The 21,418-nt window shown below is 36.3% G+C and overlaps 1 protein-coding gene across 18 annotated transcripts in view; it reads left to right on the top strand.

Annotated features, from left to right (window-relative positions):
- AGBL3 (AGBL carboxypeptidase 3) overlaps positions 1-20,975 on the top strand; it is a 94,315-nt gene extending 73,340 nt beyond the window's left edge. For 17 of the 18 annotated variants that reach the window (XM_072964419.1, XM_072964404.1, XM_072964402.1 and 14 more), the window contains 3 exons: positions 963-1,159; positions 7,617-7,848; positions 18,063-20,975. In XM_072964419.1, coding sequence (XP_072820520.1) covers positions 963-1,159; positions 7,617-7,848; positions 18,063-18,474 — 841 coding nt within the window. In that variant the 3' untranslated portion in view covers positions 18,475-20,975. The remainder of the gene's footprint in view (positions 1-962; positions 1,160-7,616; positions 7,849-18,062) is intronic. The other variant, XM_072964409.1, reaches the window with a different exon arrangement.
- The last annotated feature ends 443 nt before the right edge of the window (positions 20,976-21,418 follow it).

The raw sequence follows: 21,418 nt of genomic DNA, 5'->3' as shown, positions 1-21,418 counted from the left end.
TCAATCAATATCCCTAAACTGTCCCCAGTGGATGCTTTAATATCTACAGTTAGAAATTTATTTCTTTATCTGAGTTTCTCTTAAATTTTAAAAAGAAGTACTTCTAGCATAAGATAATTACTTAGCAGTTTAGAATGAATGACTATCAAATGTTTTACTATCTGTAATAGCAACTGAAGCACTGGTCACACAGGGATAATACTAGTACCTAAAAACTGAAAAAGGAATAGAAAGAGAAATCGGGAATAACATAAATAAACTTTGTAGTTTTGTCTAACCCAGTAATATTGTATCACTAGCCCCCTTGGCAAGTTTCCCTATCTGTAGGAATGATGATGTGAACAACCATCTGAACAGTGGCTGTGTAAGTATCTGAGAACAGACTGAATTTGCACAAGAGGAAACATGTATGCCTGTTCTTCCTTCCTTGGCCTCTTTTCTGAGAACTTGGTTTCTGCTCAATTAAAATGGGTTCTGCTGAAATATGTAGACTCTCTTGCCCAAAAAAACCTAGAAAATTAGGTTAAGAAACCATCTTTGGCCATACCTGTACTTGGATCTAGAATTAATTAATTTAAACTAAGACTTAACTTTTTAAAATATATTACTTATCATGTATGTGGAAAGAAATGAAATAACATATCAACATAAGAGAAAGTAACAGAAAAAGTACTGAAGTTAGAGGATATGTGTTCTAGAACTGCCCCTCCCTCTTACAGCTATGTTATCTTGAACAATAGCTTAACCTCTCTGATTTCCTAATATTCCCTCTCTGATGTAAGATGGGAATAACACTGCCATCCTGCCTGAATCACAGGATGGGTGAAGGCCCCAAGGTAGTATCTGTAACAATACTTTGCATACTGTGAGATGTAATACACAGATATAACATGGCATTACATTACTGTTGATTAGATAATTCATTGTTGACAATGAAATCAGAAATACCCAATTTCTTTCAGCTCCCAAAGTATGATTCAGAGGCTTAGCAAAGACCAACAAAGATATTTTTTAGAAACCAATGAGAGGCCAATCCAGGAAACATTTCAGCCCAAGAGCACTGATTTGTATGGAAACTGTTTCAAAGTGACATCTTTGAAGTGTCCCAAGTGCAAACAAACTCCTAATTGGACTGAGAAGAGGAGGATACCAACAGAAGGTTTTATTGTTTGTTTGTTTGTTTAGGATTATAATAAATACAAAGGTGGCTTTCACTATATCAACATTAATAAATCCTATGAAATCTGGATTATGGGAACTGTTTTTGTAAGCAGAGGACAGACAGCCATTTTATTCCTGACTCTAAAAAATATTTGCCTTATTTAATTTCTATATGAGTTGAATATAGAGGAAAATTATTTCAGTTTAATACAGCCTTGAAATAAATCTATTGCCTTATTCCCATTACTTATTATTTATGCCCTTCCCATATCATAGAATAAAAAAGTAAAGAACTGACACACACAACGTGGGTGAATTTCAAAATCACTGTGCTGAGTTAAAGAAGCCAGACACAGAACAGTAAATGCTATATGAAATCACACCGATACAAAATGCAAGCTAATCTATACAGACAAAAAGTAGACAAAGGTTTCCCGGAGCAGGAAGGGACAGAGTAGGGGAGGAAGGAGAGAAAGGACTGTAAAGGAGAACCAGGAATCTTTTACGGATGGTCTTTCCTAGATCTTGTTTATGGTAAGGATGGTTCCACAGGTATTTACAACTGTTGAAACTCCAGGGTATTGGGCCAGCAACTTGCTGGATTCAGTTATCATCTGCCAAATGGCAGAGACTGACAAGAGAGCAGCAATCCAGTTTAGATATCTTATTTTTGAAGTGCCTTCCAGACACTGAAGTGGAGATATTGAACAGACGGTTGCATATATGAGTCTGGAGTTCCAGGAAGAGATCCAAGCTAAACATATATTTGGGGATTTTCAGCATAAAGATAGTATTTTAAAGTACGAAGCCAGATAAGATTTAAGTGAGTGTAGATACAGAAGAGGGTTAAGGAGCAAGTCCTTGGGAATTTCAGCAATGATGAATCAGGAAAAGAGTAAGAATCCAACAAAAGAAGACTGAGGAGCACCCTCTGGGGTAGGAGGAAAACTAAGAGAATGTGTTGTCCTGGAAGCTAAGTGAGAAAGTGTTATCAAAGAGGAGGGAATAGTCAACCAAGTCTAATGCTTCTGCTGTCAAGTGAGATGGATTTATTACTGGATTTTACAACATGGAGGTTTTATTTAGGGCAGATCCTGATCAGAGAAATTTCAGGAGAATGATAGAGGTACAAGTCTAATTAAAGTGTTTTTGAGTAGGAGGAGAGAAACTGGAGACAGGTAGTATTTATAGAATTTTGCTGCAAAGGCGAGATTTGTTCTTCAGTGTCCCCCACTGCTTAATTTAAAATTGTATTTCTCAACCTTATACAATTTTTCCTGAGCTGAGATTCTCATGGTTTCTTGATTATATTATAAACATATGTCCTGGTGAATCTTGATGATATACTAATAAAAATTCTACATTTTTTTACTGAACTAAATTATTTCAGATGGAGTTGTCTTTTCTTATTTGTTGGTGTTGCCCCTTTCTTTATAATATATACATTTAGTGCTATGAATTTTCCTCAAAAATGTCCTATCTTCATTATCACTCAGTTTCTTGCAGAAGGAAGTCTGTCCCTTCTCATTATTGAACTATTCAAGTGGTAATGAGCTGGATCTGTCCAAGATTAATGACAGGGCCAGTCAGACCCCTTCAGTTCTGGGAGAGTTTGAGTTTGTTGATGAGATACAGTACAGACACAGATTCAGCTGACTGAGGCCAGTCAGGGAGGAGAAAATTCATAATAAATCCTGGCAGATAATTTTGTATGCAAGTCATTTCTTCTGTGAATTTGGTGAACACAAACACAATGCTCCTGCAGTATCCAATCTTCGATTTAGCCATACCACAAGCACCCAGAAGTGAGTCATGGCATTTCAGGCATCATTAGGCATCATTTCTCTTATTTTGGAACACGCTTCACTTGCACAGCTTATTTGTAAACTACCTCTAACCATTTTTTTCCAGTGTTGTAGGTGGATTTTAAATATTGATCAACCATTACAGCAAAAAAGATCAAATTACTGAAGCTGAGTGATGAGTTTAAGAGGGAGTTCCTTATACCATCCTCTCTCTCTGGGGGAATACTGAATTTTTTTAACGAAGTCCAAAAGTACTCTGAACTATCGGTGGTGCTCTAGATCCCTTGCCTGTCAGTTTTCTCCGTGATGTAATTCTAATTCCTACCCTCTCTCTCACCTCCATCAAAGTAAGATCAGTATTCATTACCTTCACTTCCTCACCTGCATACTTGTACACCTACTACAGTCTGGCTTCTGCTCTCACCATAGCAGTGAAGTTGTTATTTCCAAAGTTCTTACCATACTTGACTTCTCTACTGTTGGGTATTCCCAGTGCCTTCACACTCCCCCTTGATTCACTGAGCAACTCACCAGACATATCTGTGGAACTTCTGTCTCCTTATTTTAGTCCTGCTTCTCTGGCCGTGTGTGCCTGGTGTCCTACATGGGCTTCTCTTCCTCTGCCTGAACTGGGCCACTCCCCAGCATTCCATCCTTCAGTCCCTCCTCTTCTCACCACATACTTCATTTCTGAGCACTCTCAGCTATCCCTGCAGCTTCAGCAAACAACTGACGATCATCATATTTTCTAATCATCAGTCTAGGCATCTCTTCTGAGTTCCATATTCATCTGCCTACTGGATATGTCATGTTTTTCCTCACAGATACTTCTAATTCAGCTTGCCCATTGCAGATCTTTCTCCTGCATTCTGTGTCTCAGTCAATAATACTGCCATCCTCCAGTGAGCTAAACAGCCCAAGACATACCCTAATCTTTTACATCTCATTGGTCTCCAATAAGGAGAAGCTCTATCCATTCTACTCTCAAAGATTCTCTTGAATCTGCTTTTCCTCATCATACCACTTTCCCTCTAGTTCAGACTCCCTTTCTGCCTCCCTTGACTTACTGCGTTAGCCTCCTAACTTGGCTCCCTGCCTCCAGTCTCACTTTTCTTCAACCTGTCATCCTCCTGGCTGCCATGTGATATTTCAAAAATGCAGATCTAATTATATCATTTCCACACTTAAAATCTTCAGTGGCCCCCTAACAATTCAATTTTTAAAACATAAGCATCTACCAGTCACAAATTATTCCTATTTCAGAAAATTTCTCAAAAGTGCTATTATTACAAACAAGGTCTCTAGTTTTGAACCACTTACTCACATCTACCTGATATTCTAGTCATTCTAAACCATCCTGTGATTTCCTGAATGTGCCATGTTAGTCCCAGTACCTTGATTACTGTCTCTTTTTTAACTTAGCTGACTTTTCTTATTCATCAAGACTCAGATTAATTAGGAATTAGGAAGTTTTCCTTATCCAGCTCTAAGCATGGCTAGAAGTCCCTCTTCTGCAACACTCTAGTAAGCACCTTGCCTTATCTCTAGAGATATATATTCTAATTGATGCTTTACTTTTCCCTCTCTAGTCCCAACTGTTGGCATATTAAAGGCAAGGACTATATTTTTCATACCTATTTACCAAACCAAACAAAATAATAGACACATAATAATCATTCAGTGAATATTTCCTGAATGGCTAAGAATGGCTTCTCAAGAGACTGTAGTAAAAAAATCATTTTACTTGCCAGCATTGCCAGATATTGTAATCATACATAACCTCATTTATCATCTCTTAAGTCCAGCTTAATACAGTGAGTGCTTTAGTCATCTGTTTCCTTTCCTTTTAGTAATGGACAATTCCTTTTTTAAAAAGGCATTATTGTGGAAATTTCAAGTATAAACAAAAGTAGAGAGAATAGAATAATGAACCACAGGTGTCCACCCTTAATAGCTATCGGCATCCTGCTATTCTTGTTTCATCTATATTCCCACCATTTTTTGTGTGTGAAAGTATTTCAAAAGTCAGCAAATCATGCAGATACTAACTAATATATAAACAACAAGTTTATACTGTATAGCACAGGGAACAATATTCAGTATCTTGTAGTAACTTATGGTGAAAAAGAATATGAAAACAAATATATGTATGGTCCTATATGAAGTATTTGTGCTGTACACCAGAAATTGACACATTGTAAACTGACTGTATTTCAATAAAAGCATATTTAAAAAATAACAATAAACAGATAAATCACCTCCCTCCACCAAAATAATAAAATGTAGTTTAAAAAAAATTCAGCAAATCAAATTGTTTTGCCCATAAATAGTTCAGTGTATATCTCTAACTAGATAAATATCTTTTTACAAAGCATATTTCTTGTTTTTTAAATGTCAACAAAATTCATTCTTAAATATACAGAGATTATATAATTTATTACCATCTTCTGCCATTCTGATTAGTGTATTCAAAACACTGTTTGAAAGAGACTAGTCCCTTTCTCATTTCCCCATCTTGAAAAGAAAACAAACTAACAAGAATTTTTCCATTGTGAGCTTTCATTCTCTTTGTGATTCTGAAATATGATTTTTAAGCAAGGCTTGTAAAAATCTCCTCCCCTGTTGAACTAATTATGTTGCCTTGAGAGAGAAGACATTTCCTTGATTTTTCTGTGAACCATTTGACAGTGGAACAGTAACAAATTCTGGTGAGCTGAAATTGCTTACTGGAATCGTTTATTTTATTCTGAGTGTATTCTACTTTTTATTATGCTGTTTACGTATCAATTTGGCATCATAATTATAAGTAACACTACGACATCCTTTAAAATCTACCAAGCTTCCTTCAGGCTATACTCAGGGTTCTTTCCCTCCACACCTATGTATATTAAATTTTTTTAATTGTGTTAAAATACACATGATGTATTTTATACACATGACTATCTCAACTGTTTTAAGTGTAAAGCTCAGCAGTGTTAAGTGCATTCACATTGTGGTGCACACAGGCTTCAGAACTCTTCGTCTGGCAGAACTGAAACACCATACCCATTCAACAACTGCCCATTCCTGCCTCCTCCCAGCCCCTGGCAGCTACCCTACTTCGACTTTGACTATTCTAGGTATCTCATTCAAGTGGAATCAAATATTTAGAAGAAAAATGCAGTATTTGTCTTTTTTGTGACTAGTTTGTTTCACTTAGCATAATATCTTCAAGATTCATCTATGTTGTAGCAGGTGTCAGAATTTCCTTCCTTTTTAAGGCTAAATGATAATCCATTGTATGTTTAGACCACATTTTGCTTAGCCATTCATCTGTCATGGGCACTTTAGTTGCTTCCACCTTTCGGCTATTGTGAATAATGCTGCTATGAATATGGGTATACAAATAACTCTTCAAGCCTCTGCTTTCTGTTCTCCTGGGCATATACCCAGGAGTGGAATTGCTAGATCATATAATAATCCTGTTTTCTATTTTTTGAGGAACCACCATACTGTTTTCCATTTAGACTGCACCATTTTACATTCCAGCCAACAGTGCACAAGGGTTTTAATCTCTCCACATCCTTGCCTATTATTTTCTGGTTTTTGACAGAAGCCAGCCTAATGGGTGTTAAGTGGAATAAACACTTTTAAAATGAACTTTATTTTTTAAAATTGTTTGTTAAACATTTTAATGTTATTATATGCTATCACAATTAGCAAAATACACAATAATTCCTTCATATCATCTAATAAAGGTGTTTCTAACATGCTCTTCCCATAGTTTTCCCTACATCTCCATCCTTGTATTTCCTCACACATAAGCTTTGGAGACACCACTGATTTCTCTCTTCTCTCTCTCCATGTCTAATTCATTTGAAAATCCCCAAATATACTCAGGATACTTCTCTCCTTCCCTACTTCTCACCCTTCCGGCCACTGCCATCACCCTGGTCCAAGCTGCCATCCTCTCTCCTGCATTGTTTCAGTAGCCTTCCAAGAGCTCTCCCTGCTTGTTTATCCTTGCCCATGTTCAGTCTGTTCTCAACTCAGCAACCAGCATGATCCTGTTAAAGCAAATCTCAAATGTGACACTCTTCTCAAAGCCTTCCAGTGGCTCCCTATTTCTCACTCAGTAAAAATCAAAGCCCTTAAATGGCCTGTGAGGCCTTATGTGAACTAAGTACAAGTTACCTTTCTGAATTCACATTATATCTTTCCCCTTGTACATTCTGCTTTAGCCACTTGTCCCACCTTGGTGTTCCTTGGACACAGTAGCACGCTCCTAGCTCAGGGCCTTTGCACTAACTATTCCCCTTGCCTGCAGAGCTCTTCCCTGTGACAGCTGCTTGACTTGTTCCCTAACTCCTCTGACACGGCAGCTTCACGGGGAGGCCTTCTCTGAACACCTTTTTAAAAACAAAAATCAACCCCTCCCCCCGAGAATTCCCTATTCCCCTCCCCAGCTTTACTTTCTCCTGTAAATTTTACTGTCTGATATATATATATATCTTACTTGTTTATTTGCTTATTTTCTGCCCTGTAATTAAAGTATAAGCTTCAGATGGATAAGAATTTTTAGACAGAATTTTTGGCACATAATGCTCAGTAAGTAATTGTTTAACCAGTTCAGCTTATGTATCTACACATATTTTTATGGTTGCTCCCCAGATCTGCATCACAACTTAAACAGTAATATGAAAGAATGTACATCTTTCCAAAGCAAGAAGGCTGGCATAAATTGGACAGATGATGAAAAAAGGATCTACAGGGATAAAGAAATAGCCCAAACTCAAGAAATACTGCAGTATTTGCTCCCCATCATGAAAAGCACTAAAAATGTGCAAACCACTCAGATGAAACAGATATTCAATCCAAGAATCAACTTTCAAATCCAACATCAGTAAGTCAATACAATTTTGTCATTCTTAGCTATTTAATACATACACTCTTTTATAAGGAAACAGGGGGCTTATTAATTCATTATCCTAAGAAACAAACACAGGCTCTTAAAAACCTTGGCAGCTACACCACATTTGACAAAGGGACAAAGGCCTAAAGCCATAATAAAACAATGGATATGTGAAGGGGTAGGCTGTCAGGCCTTACTTGATTGTTTATTTGCATGAAACCACTTATTCATTTGGATCTGTGAATAAAGTATGCATTAATAAAGTATGACCATGGCCTGACTTGAAATTTCTCAGGTGTGTTTAAACCTTATAGTCCTAGGAGGCAACCAGAATTAAAAATAACTAACCTGAGCTACTTCAGCTTATAGATATTAAGAGGAAAGCAGAAAGGATAAGGCCAGATTTCTTTTAAAGATTAAAAAAACAGAACCATCACTAAGGCCAAAAGGAAACTCATGTAAATAAAAGTAAGACAATGACAAGCTGAAAATAATAAATATAATACTAATATTATCAACAGATTTTGATAAAGTACTTTCCATGTGCTGCACAGCATTCTGTGTTTATACACACGTTACATTCTACACATAAGGAAACTGAGGTAGAAACAGGTTAAGCAACTTGTCCAAGGTCATGCAGGCAATAGGTGGCAGAATTGGATTCGACCCTAACTAGACATTTTGGCTGCATTCTTTCATCAGTATGCTTTGACATTTCTCTTCATAATATAAATGAAAAGCAGAGGAGCAATATACTTAATATTCAAAAACTGCCTACAAATCAATAACAAAATTATGAATATTTTAATAGGAAAATGGGCAAAGGCTATGAACCAGAAATTCAAAAAGAAAAAAAAAAACCAACATGGCCAATGATCATTTAAAAATGTTCAATCTCACTTGAATCCAAGCAGTGCAAATTAAAACAATAATGAAATTCTCTTCATTTTTGTCTCTTAATAGAAGAATTTATTCACTGATTGTTGAAATATAAATAGGTACAGTGTCTAGAAGGCAATCTAACAATATAAATGAAAACTCCCTAATATCCACATTTGTTTTGACTGAACTCTACTTTTAGAAACTGATCCTAAGGGGAAAAAACCTAGGAAAGGGCTAGAAGATTTCTGTAGTGATACTCATTTCAGTAATGCTTATAAGAGTCAAAGAGAGGGGAGGGTATAGCTTAGTGGTAGAGTGAGTGCGTGCTTAGTTTGCACAAGGTCCTAGGTTCAATCCCCAATACCTCCATTAAAATAACTAAATAAGTAAACCTAATTATCTCCCCCCAAAATGAAAAGAAAAAAGAAAAAAATAAATTTTAAAAAATTGAATATTTTTTCAAAAATTAAAAGAGCCAAAGAAAACTAAAAATGAATCTAAATGTCCAACAATAGAAGACTGCTTAAATAAATTATGGTACATCCTAAAGTGAAAGATTATGTCGTTATTAAATATTATAAGTGTGTATTAACTAACATGAAATGATGTTCACAACGTGTTAGTGAATAAAAGCTGCAGAACAGTTTGATTTGGTATGGCTGCATTTATAGATTATGTATCTACATTTAATGTGTGCATATTATACACACTCAAACACATATATATCTAGAAAAAACTTTGGAAGCACATATTCCCAATAATGATTATCTCTGGATAGTTAAAGTATTGACAGTATGATATTCCTCTTCATGCTTTTTTCCCTAAATTTTTATTAATGCATATTTCTTTATTGTATAATCATCAAAGTCAATAAAAATCACAAAAATAGGCAACTGGTAGCAGTTTCTAGTAGGATGGGGTAGCTCTCATGCTGGGGAAGGCAATGCTAACAGAAACTGAATCTAGTGAGTCAGCTAATATGAGAGAAGCAAATAGACAGCGTAGGCCAGGCAAACAAGGGTCTGAGTATGATAGTATCAGCAAAATCAAAAATCAGGAAATTAACAGCAAAATACAATGGACCTACGCTCCCCATCAGGCAAAGAGGCTGAGAAGTTGAGAATCTGGATATAAGCAAGGGGTCTGAGAGGGGACAGTTAGGATGCAGCTTGAGTTTTAGTTATTATCTTCACAAAGAGATTTCTTATATATTTTGAACCTAGACATGCACTCATTGTGGACTGGCCTGAACCTGAGGGTGTAAATAAATGGTAGTCTTTATTGATTAAGAACTCTGTGGTTACATATAGCAAAATAATTCAAGCTAGCTTAATCAAAAAGCATAAGGTACAGTGAGGGGAAGAATTGTAAGGAAATACAAGGCTATTCATGGAAACAAGAGAGAGAAGGAATTCAGGCAGGATTCAGGAAAGGCCTGGAACTGGGCATGGGAAGCTGTCCATCTTCAGTCTGTGCTTTTCTCTCTCTACAGAGAAGTTTTCACACCCCTTACTTAACTCACAAATCTGTACCCTATAGCAGCTTCACTTAAAAGACTAACTCATTATCTCTCATTCCCAATTCCAAATTATAGGGAAGGATAGTCTGACTGGCAGCCACTCCAATGGGCAGAAGTCAAATAGTTGTAAATATGGCTGACTGAAGCCCTACCCTTGTGGATCTAGAGGCAGTCCCCAGAGAAGGGAAAATTTTGCCTACGGTAGATACTCCCCAAAAGTATCTAATAAAGGTATACATGGAAATATGAAAAATTAGGAAAGCAGAAAGCAAGACCATTCTTAACAAATGATCTCACTATATATTTAACATCATCCAATTTATATTTTTTGCTCTTAAAACTCATTTCCTTATGGCTGCCTTTTCTCTGTTTTCTGTATCTTTTATCTGACTGACTTGACACACATAGTATCACATGATGACAGGGTGGAATGAGAATAAGCAAAGAATGAAAAGAACTCACCTTTGCTAAACCATTTTAGGCATCAATCCAGTTTGGACTAGGGAGAGACTAGTTAATTAGTACTGTAACAGCTTGCAGAATTAACATGCTAAAGGATATAACATCTGAACATAACTACAGGACTGGAACTTAAATTGTTCTTTTCTCACGCCAGAATGAATAGGGTATAAGTGGATTACTAATTAATAGCATATTAGCAAGATGATATACATCTCTTAAATTATCACTGGTCATGGAGTAATAAATCTCACATCTGGCATCCCATCTGGTAGTGATGAAAATTCTTTTTTTAACATTTTTTATTGATTTATAATCATTTTACAATGTTGTGTCAAATTCCAGTGCAGAGCACAATTTTTCAGTTATACATGAACATATATATATTCATTGTCACTTTTTTTTTATAATTTTTTTTTTTTGCAGGGGGGAGGTAATTAGGTTTATTTACTTTTTTTTTACTTTTTCAGTGGAGGTACTGGGGACTGAACCCAGGACCTAGTGCAAACTAAGCAGGCGCTCTACCATTTGAGATATACCCTCTCCCCCATTGTCACTTTTTTTTTTCTCTGTGAGCTACCATAAGATCTTGTAGATGAAAATTCTTGAGAAAGATTATGCAAATCAAAATCTAACTAGAGACTTTTTCACTTCCTGGAAGATGAAGCAAATGCATTTTCCCTATTCTTCCCACTAAAAACAACTAAAGACCCTAGATGTTACATATAAAGTAAGCATAAAATAACTTTGAAAGGTAGGAAAAAGAAGGCAGACTAGCTAGGGATGTCAGAGGCAAGAAGTGACACAGTGGGAAGTGGCCTGGGGCTTCTTTTTGCCTCATATATTCAAGACTTGGAGCTGAAGAAGCCAACAACCTAGAAACACCAATGGCACAGGCCAAGAAAAAAGAAAAAAATGACAATAAAAGCCTGTACTATATGACCAAAAGACCAGGAAAAGGATGGCCTATCAAAATGGAAAATATTTCTTTTCTAGTAGGAGACAAAAACCACACTACTCCAGCCGAACACTACAGATAAACAGTGGCTTCACTCCCACCCACATAAGCAGAAGCAGAGTGAAGGGTCTAGACTTCCACTCCTATGAGGTTATAATGAGGCATCTCTAACCCCCTACTGGGTAGTGCAAAGATGGGTAAGTGCCAAGTCAGGACTTTCATCCCCACGGGCCTATAGAGACCCCCTCCTCAGGGTATTACCAAAGACCATATGGAGGGCCTAGACTCCTACACCCACTAGACAAAAATGAGGTGCCACTCCCCTTCCCTACCATGGGGTATCAAAGGAGGCCTAGTGGAGAGTCAGAACTTTCACCAATGCCCAGCAGTAATGAGGCCACCTTTACCATAGTGTCAGTGGAGGATGGATACATGGGAAGAGGAAACTCCTACACCTGCCCAGCAGGAATGAGAAGCTCCTCCCCTCTGGTGTCAGTAGAGTCCAAGTGCGTAACCTAGACTTCTACTTCCATCTGTCAGTAATGAGGTCTCACCCCTGCTAGAGCAAAGTCACAAAAAGTCAGCTAAAGTAGAAGGTTTAAATAAGATCTAGAGTCTCATAGCATATAAGAATATCTGTGTTTTAATCAGAAATAAATCATCACACCAAGAAGCAGGAAGATTAAAATTGATTGGAAAAGATCATCAGTAAATGGAAACACTGAGATAACAGTGACGTTAGGATTTTCTGACAGATTTTTACAGCAGTCATGATAAAAATGGTTCAACAAACACAAACACACCTGAAACAAGTGAAAGAAAATATAAACTCTCAGGCATGGTGGGGGGGCAGAGAAGGAGAGAAAGAAATACAAGGTAATAAGAAAAATCAAAGGGAAATGGAATGGAAAAACACAATAATGGAAATAAAAAGCTCAGAGGCTCAACAGCATAATTGAGAGGACAGAGGAAAGAGTCTGTGAACTGGAAAAGAAAGAACAATAGAAACAACCCAACCTGAACATCAAAGAGAAAACAGACTGGAAATAAAATGAACAGCGCCTCAGAGACCTGTGGGACTAGAAATCAAGATCTAACATTCATGTTATCAGAGTCCCAGGAAGAGTAGGAGAAAGCAGGCAAGGCTGAAAAAGTACTCAGAGGTACTCATATTTACCAACTTGGCAACAGACATAAACCTAAAACTGAGCAAACCACTAACAGGACAAACCCAAAGAAATCCATGCCAAGATATACCAAAATTTAACTTTTAAAAACTAAAGAAAAAGAAAAATTCTTGAAAGCAGCCAGAGAAAAATGACACCTTATTAATGAGGAAAAACGATTTGAATTGCAGATTCCTAACCAAAAACTAAGGAGGCTAGAAGTGGCACAATGTTTTCAATTACTGGAAGAAAGGAACTGTCAACCCATAATCCTACACCCAGCAAAAATAAAAGAGAAATCAAGAAATGCTGAGAAGAAGGAAAACTAAGAGAACTGTTCACTAGAAGACCTACACTAAAAGAATGGCTAAAGGAATTTTTCTAAACAGATAGAAAATAATTAAGGAAGGAACATCAGGAAAGAAGTAACATGCTGAGCAAATGTACAGGTAAATGTAAAAGGACTTCCTTCTCCTCTTGAGTTTTCTAAATGTCTTGATGGCTGAAGCAAAAATTATAACACTGACAATTATAAATGTGAGACGGTAAAGGGACATAAAGGGAGATAAGATTTCTATACTCCAAGTTATGCATATGCAATGTAGTATCTAGTAACCACTCAAAAAGCTATTCAAAGACATATACTCAAAAACACTACAGATAAAAAAAAATGGAACTCCCCCAAATATTCACATTATCCGCAGGAAGGCAGGAAAAAGAAAACAATAGGGAAAAAACAGCAGACATAAACTAAAAAAAAAAGGCAGATTTAAATCCTAAGATAACAATAACTATATTTAAATGTAAATGGTCTAAATATAACAATTAAAAGACAGAGATTGGAAGAGTGGATTAAAATATATTACCCAATGATATGCAATCCACAAGAAACTCATTTCAAATATGACAATGTAGGTAGGCTGAAATAAAAGGATGGAAGACAACTTATCATGAAAACAATAAAGCAGAAGTGACTATATTAATATCAGATAAAGTAGATTTCAGAGCAAAGAAAAGTATCAGAGACAGACAGGGACATTATATAGTAAGGTCAACCCACTGAGAACATATAGTGATCTTATATGTGTATGCACAAAACTACAGAACTACAAAATATGTGAAGCAAAAGCTGAAAGGGGAAATAGATAAATCCACAACTGATCAAATCAGTAGACAGGAAATCAATAAGGATGTAAAAGAATTCAACACCACTGACCAATAAAATCTAATTTGCAGTTGGAGTTTACTCCACTCAACAATAGCAGAATACACATTCTTTTCAAGTATGCATGGAGCATGTTTATCAAGATAGACCATATCCTGGCCATGAAACAAACTTCAACATATTTAACATAATTTAAATCATATAAAGTGTATTCTCTTATCACAGTGGCATCAAACTAGAAGTCAATGCACAAAGATAACAAGAAAACTCCCAAGTACTTAAAAGTTAAACAACATGCTTATGAACAATTCACGAATCAATGATGAAGTCTCAAAGAAAATAAAAACATGTATTGAATGAAAAATGAAAACAGTGTATAAAACTTGTGAGATGCGACTAAAGCAGTGCCAGGAGGAAAGTATACAGAGCTAAATAAACACATATGTTAAGAGCAAAAGTCTTAAATCAATAAGCTCCTACTGCAAGAACTATAAAAAGAACAAAATAAACCCAAAGCAAAAGGAAGGAAATAGTAAAGAGATGAAATTGAAAATAGAAAAATGACAAAGAGAGTCAGTGAAATAATTTGTCCCTCGAAAAGATCAATAAAAATTGACAAATTTCAAGCAAGACAAAGAAATAAAGGCACAAATAGCTAATATCAGGAATCAAAGAGGATACCCCTAAAGATCCCGCAGACATCAAAAAGGTAATAGGAAATACTACACACATATATTTGATAACTGAAAAAAAAGATTATTTCCTTTAAAAAATCACAAATTACCACAATCCACACAATATGGAACTGAATATCTGAATTCCCCTCCAACTATGAAGAAAACTGAATTTATTATTTTAAAACTCCCAAAAAAGAAATCTCCCACATGGCCTCACAGGAGAATTTTACCAAATATTTAAAGAAGAATTAGCACCAACTATAAACAATTTCTTCCAGAAAATAGAATAGGAAAGAACACTTCTTGGTTTATTTTATGAAGCTACTACTAGCCTAATACCAAAACCAAAGGCATTGCAAAAAAGGAAAACTAAAGACTATCTCTCATAAACATAGCAAAAATCCTTAACAAAATATTAACAAATAGAATTCAGCACCATAGCAAAAGAATTATACACCATGACCAAGTAAGGTCCATCTTAGGAATTCAAGATTTGTTCAAAAATCAAAAATCAATCAGTGGGATGCATATTAGCAGACTAAAGAAGAAAAATCATATTATATTAATTGTCACCAAAAAAGCATTTAACAAAATTCAGTACCTATTCATAGTAAAAATTCTTAGAAAAAAATTAGAGGGAAATTTGCTCAACTTAATAAAGACTGCTCTCACCGCTCTTATTCAATATCCTGCTAGAAGTTCTAGCCACTGCAGTAAGGCTAGAAAAAGAAATAAAAGGCATACTGATAAAGGAAGAAATAAAACCGTCCCTATTTGCAAAAGACATTATTACCTATAATAGAAACCCCATAGAATCTACAAAAATAGACTTCCTATAACGAATAAGCAAATTCAGCAAGGTCTTAGAATTACAAGATAAACATACAAAATTAATTATAATTCTATACACAAGCAGTGAAGATGCAGACACTACAATTTAAAATAACATTTATAACCTCTCAATAAAAACAATACTTAGTTGTATATCTATCAAAATATGTACAGGGCTTGTATGCTGAAAACTACACAACACGAAAAAAAAATCAAAGGAGTTCTAAATGACCACAGAGACATAGCATGTTCATGGATTAGAAGACTCAATTCAATAAAGATGTCAGTTCTTCCCAAATTGATATACAAGTTCTACTTAATTCCTATCAAAATCCCAGCAAGACTTTCTGTAAATATAGACAAGATTATTCTAAAATTGATATACAAAGACACTGAAATAGCAAAAGCAATTTTGAAAAAGAAAGATAACATGGAAAGAATCAGTCTCTCTGATTTCAAGATTTTTTATATAGCTACAATAATTAAGAGAATGGAAGCATAGAAGAATGGAAGAATGGAAGTAGTATGGAAGGAGGAATAGACATACATATCAATGGAACCAAACTGAGAACTCAGAAATAGACCCACACAAATATCCTTGACAAAAATGCAAGAAGCAAGTCAGTGTAGGAGAAAGAGCCTGTTTAACCAGCGTTGCTGGAGCAATTAAACATCTAGTGGTCAAAAAAATGAACCTTGACCTAAACTCATACCTTGTACAAAAAAATAACTCAAAATATATCATGGATTTAACTGTACAACATAAATCTATATAACTTTTAGGAGAAAAAATTTCAGGATATAGAGTTGGGAGAAAGTTATGCTTTATACCAAAAGCATGATCCATAAAAGAAAAATTGATAAATTAGAATTGATCAAAATAACAGCATTTGCTCTTTGAAAGACTCTGTTAAGAGGATAAAAAGACAAGCTATACTATAGGAGAAAATATCTGCAAACCATATAAATAAGAAACTAGAATCTAGATTAAAGATTCAGTATCTTGTAATAACCTTTAATGAAAAAGAATGTGAAAACGAATATATGTATGTATATGCACAACTAGGACACTGTGCTGTACACCACAAATTGACACATTGTAACTGACTGTACTTCAATTAAAAAAACCAAATAGCTCATTTAGAAAACGGACAAAAGACATGAATTGTTCATTTCACCAAACAGAATATACAGATGGCACATAACCACATGAAAAGACATTTCACATCTTTAGCCACTAGGGAAATGCAAGTTAAAACCACAATGAGATATCACTATACACCTATCAGAATGCCTGTAATAAAAAATAGTGATAATACCTAAGGCTGATGAGGATGCAAAGAAATAGAGTCACTCATATTGCTGGTAGGAATGTAAAATGGTACAGTCACTCTGGAAAAGTTTGGCAGTTTCTTTAAAAGCCAAATATATAACGACCATATGACCCAGCAGTTGCTCTCCTGGGCATTAATCCCAGAGAAGTGGAGACATGTTCACATAGAAACCTGTACACACATGTTTACAACAGCTTTATTTATATAATAGCCATAAACCAGAAACAACCATGCCCTTCAATGGATGAATCATTAAACAAACTACGGTACATCCATGCCATGGACTACTTCTCAGCAATAATAAGGAATGAACTACTGAGCCACAAAACAACCTGGATGAATCCCAGAGAATTGTGCTGGGTGAAAAAAGCCAATCCCAAAAGGTTACATACAGTATGATTCCACTTATATGACATTCTTGAAATAACAAAATTACATAATTTGGGATGGGGAAGGAGGAAAGTAGGTATGACAGCAAAAGGGAAACATAAGGGAACTGTTCTGTACCTTGACTATATATATCCTGATTGTGTTATTGTTTATAGTTTTGCAAGATATTTCATTTTGAGGGAACCGGGTGAAGGGTGCATGGGGTCCCCTATATTATTTCTTCCATCTGTAGGTGAGTCCACAGTTATATCAAAATGAAGAGTTTAATTAAAAATATAGTTGCAATTCTGTGGTTAAAAAATGGAATTTTAAAGAAAAACTGAGAGGCTTTAGCTACAATCAGAAATTTATAAAAACTCCCTTTCTTGAGGAAAACTTCTCTCTCTTGAACTCATATTGATCTTTTTACTGACTAAAGGAAAAAAAACTTACAGCATGTATACTGAATTCATTCTAATAGAATAAACAAAGTAGATTTTTAGAGCAAAGTGGAATTTTAGAGAACATTTACTTCAACAAGATATATAAGCAAGGAGCTGAGGTCCAGAGTGGCCAATATATCAGGAGGGGAAGCCTTGGGTCAAGGCAGGTATCCAAGTAAACATATACCATAGGCATTCAGAAATACAGGATTAGAGTAACGCTGAAAAATCATGATCAGGAATGAAGTTAGATCATTCTCATAGAAATAATGTTAAAAGTCGTAAGGAAGAATGAACTTACTAAAGGAAAAAGATATGATTTATACTATGACAATACCTAAGGACTACAAATACTTAGGGTATATATTGGGCAAAAACTCACATATTTCATTTCTTTCCTAGACCTCAGCCATCTACTTACATAAATATAAAGAAATACAGCACATCTTGGACACCACCCACAAACCCCCCTCTTAGAAGCCAAAGGAATCTTCCTGTCAGCTCTTCAGTATGTCTCCAGTCTGTGTCCCAGAAGTCATCTGAAAGTTTGTCACCTCTCAAAGGACCCAAGAAGAAGAAAAAACATTTTCGAGCCAAGGCCACAAAGACAAAAGACATGAAACGTGTCAGCGGCAAATGGGAGACTACTCCCTCAAGTTTTGAGAAGGGTGCAGACCAGAGTCTGCAGGCTGAAGAATCCAACCAGCAAGGCTCGCTACAAAGAGCCCCCCATCTAATTAAAAATAAGGGAGAGCAACCGAAAAAGAAGGATGGCCAACCCACCTTCCGTTTGATGTTCCAAACGGACAAATAATCTAGCTTTATGCTGCTCTGAAAACTGTGGATAAAAGACAACATATACTTACATAGAAAAAAGAAAGAGGAAAGAAAGAAAAAGAAAAGCCCTCCTTATCCCCAGCCCCTACACCTCCATGTGCATGTACTACAAGTTCGCAATGTCTCATCTTCTTCCGTTGGAACATCTTTCAGAGAATTAAAAAGAAATACAGAGAAAATATAGAAAATTAAAAATCACTTATTTATATTTAATTTCTGTCAAGATGGAAAAAATCTCTGAACTTTTGATTTCTTCCAAAATGACTTATTCATACAACACCTCAAAGAAGGAATGGCATGTACTATCACTGACATTATGTCCCTCCTGGGCACATCAGTGAATCAGTCAACAAACAGCAATTCCTCAATTCTTAGCTTCAGGAAAACAAAAACCAAAACAACAACAAAGACATTCCCCCTTAAACCTATCATTGTTTTTATTAGTTAATTTCTAAATTCATAGATTAATTTAAGGGACTTGAAATTTAAAACCACTCGTTTCTTATTTTGTAATTTTCTGGAAATTGTCATTTCAGATTTGGTCATATTTTTTGCTATTTAAATATCCTTAGGTTTTATGTAGTTAAATTTTCCCTTTAAAAACCAATAACGGGGCAGAAATCCAGTTGTGGAACTGCAGCCTAGGACAATCTTCCACCCACTCCCAGGGAGAATACCAAAACGGTTAAAAAAAAAAAAAAAGTCTTTAGAAATTGTCCTAAGGACACAAAAGGTAAGAAACATTCATTCAAGAAAATCTACTAAATCTCAGTAAGAGCAGTGAGAGTTTGTGGTACTTAAGCCACAAACCCTTTCTCCCTTCACCCCAGTTCCCACGAGGGAAATTCCACTCTCGCGAGTATGTGACCAAGGACACTCAGATCGCACTCCCCAGCTCCCAGTCAGCGGCTGTGGTCTCTCCCCTAGCAAGGCAGCCTGCTAGCATTTCTCACACCCCACCTCTGTGTTTCAGAGGCTAAATTCCAGGCAAGTACAGCCCAGAGGTCAGAGCCTCCCGTCTTCTACCCAACAAGAGGGCAAAGGCTCTTCCCCAGATTCAGCTGGCCAAGAAAACCAGCGTCCCAGTCAGCTTTGCCCCAGCTTACTCATAGGGTTCAGGTTCCATGCAGGGCAAAAAGACCAGAGGCTACTGCCCTACCCAGCACCATGCTCAAAAAGCAGAAGGGTCACTCTAGAAGAGGTAGGTCACCATCTCCACCCTCAGCTCCACAGCTGTGGCTCAGTCGGCCCCAGGAGGAGAGGCATTCCACAAGGACTGAGAGCTCTGAAGGTCTCCACACCTAAACTGATTTGTTTGGAACAGTGTGGAGAAGGGTGCTGTCAAAAAGTATGGAGATTCGGGTGGTTAGCAATTAAGAGGAGGCTAGTACCTTAATAAGAGCAACAGACTCAACCAGAGGACCGCTCTGTTGCCAGAGGGAACCAGTGAAAGAGACAGCTCGAAAACCGCCCTAGGGTTTTAAGAAAAAAAAAAAGACTTTAAGTAAAAAATAGCCAACTAGACATATTTAATTTTGCTCCTTCTCAAAAAGCCACTAAAATAACTTTATTTTTTAAGACAAAGCTACAAGGATGAAAATAGGAAAGGATGCCATTATGGAAATTAGAAAGCAGAACAGCTTTAAACATCTCAGCTTCTAGTGAAAGCTAGATGGAATGCAACAAAGCTTTTAAAATTATAAAGGCAACTTATTTTTAACCTTAAATTCTATGGTCTTCTAGCTTTGATCAAATTGAAGAGTAAAATAAAGAATAAATCAAGAAGAGTCTTTGATGCAGGAAATTTGATATCCAACATAGGACAGAGGCAAAGAGAATCCCAGGATGGTGGCAGTGAAATGAAATGGCAGGATGCCAGATGTGTATCAGCCCAGACTGGAGCAGACTGGAAGGCCCTGGGGAGATCTTCCTGGGAAGAGATCAAGTACCAGGCATACAAATTTCTTGAAAAAGGATTTGATGAAGATTTGAGGGTTAGGTTAGCGTTAAGAAAACCAAGCAAACAATCAAAAAAGGCGATTATTACCTCCAGAAAAGACAAAAAATTATTCAGGAAAAGAAAAGAAATCATAATTTTCTACATGGCTCAGCTACTGTACATGGTATTTACATAGTTAAAAAACTGTAGACACTGAGTACAATATTTAAACAAAATAACCAGTTTGGAAGGAAGAGGGAATTAAGACTTAACTTGTGGAACAAGTCAGGAAGGAAAAAGTGAAACTTCCCCTTCTATAGCTGAGTCAAAGGATTACTCCTGAAACTGAAAAATCAAGAAGTACCATGATAAGCATGTTACTTATAGAACTGAGGTAAATTCTAAACAATCAGCTAAAACAGGTGAGGTGCTTACCCTGGAGAAGAGGACAGTATGGGACTGCTGTTTCCCATAACAAACTTTGAAGAATTGACTCTTTAAAAACTGTGCATTCTAACTTCAAATAATTTTTTAAATGTGTATACTCGTATCTCTCTTACAGTGTGTCAGTTCATTCACCAGTGTGCAGTTTTCAGGGTGACTAGTTCATGATAGTACCAAAAAATTAATTTTATCTCTGCATTGAAGGCATTACTGTGAAAGCTGACTAAATATTTAGAAATCGTGCTTTCAGTGATAACTATCATCACTGTGTGCCCAGTATTGTACTAAGAACTTTCATGCATTATTCCCAGTCTCCACAACGGCCATGCAAAGTAGGTATTGTTTCCATTTTGCAGATGAGAAACTGATGCTCAGAGAGGTTAAAGAACTTGCTGATCTGTCAGAGCCCCCTGATCCCAAAGCTTCTGTTCTTCCTTTCTGAGTTTAAAAGAACTACAAAGGGGGGTGGTATGTGGTGTGTGTGGAATGTAGCAGTTCAAAAAACTTCTCCTCTAGGGGAAGGATGGGGAGGGGAAGA

Source organism: Vicugna pacos, chromosome 7 (assembly GCF_048564905.1).
Source record: "Vicugna pacos chromosome 7, VicPac4, whole genome shotgun sequence".
Lineage (NCBI taxonomy): Eukaryota > Metazoa > Chordata > Mammalia > Artiodactyla > Camelidae > Vicugna > Vicugna pacos.
The sequence above is the reverse complement of the archived record's forward strand: the minus strand, read 5'-3'. Positions and strand labels throughout refer to the sequence as shown.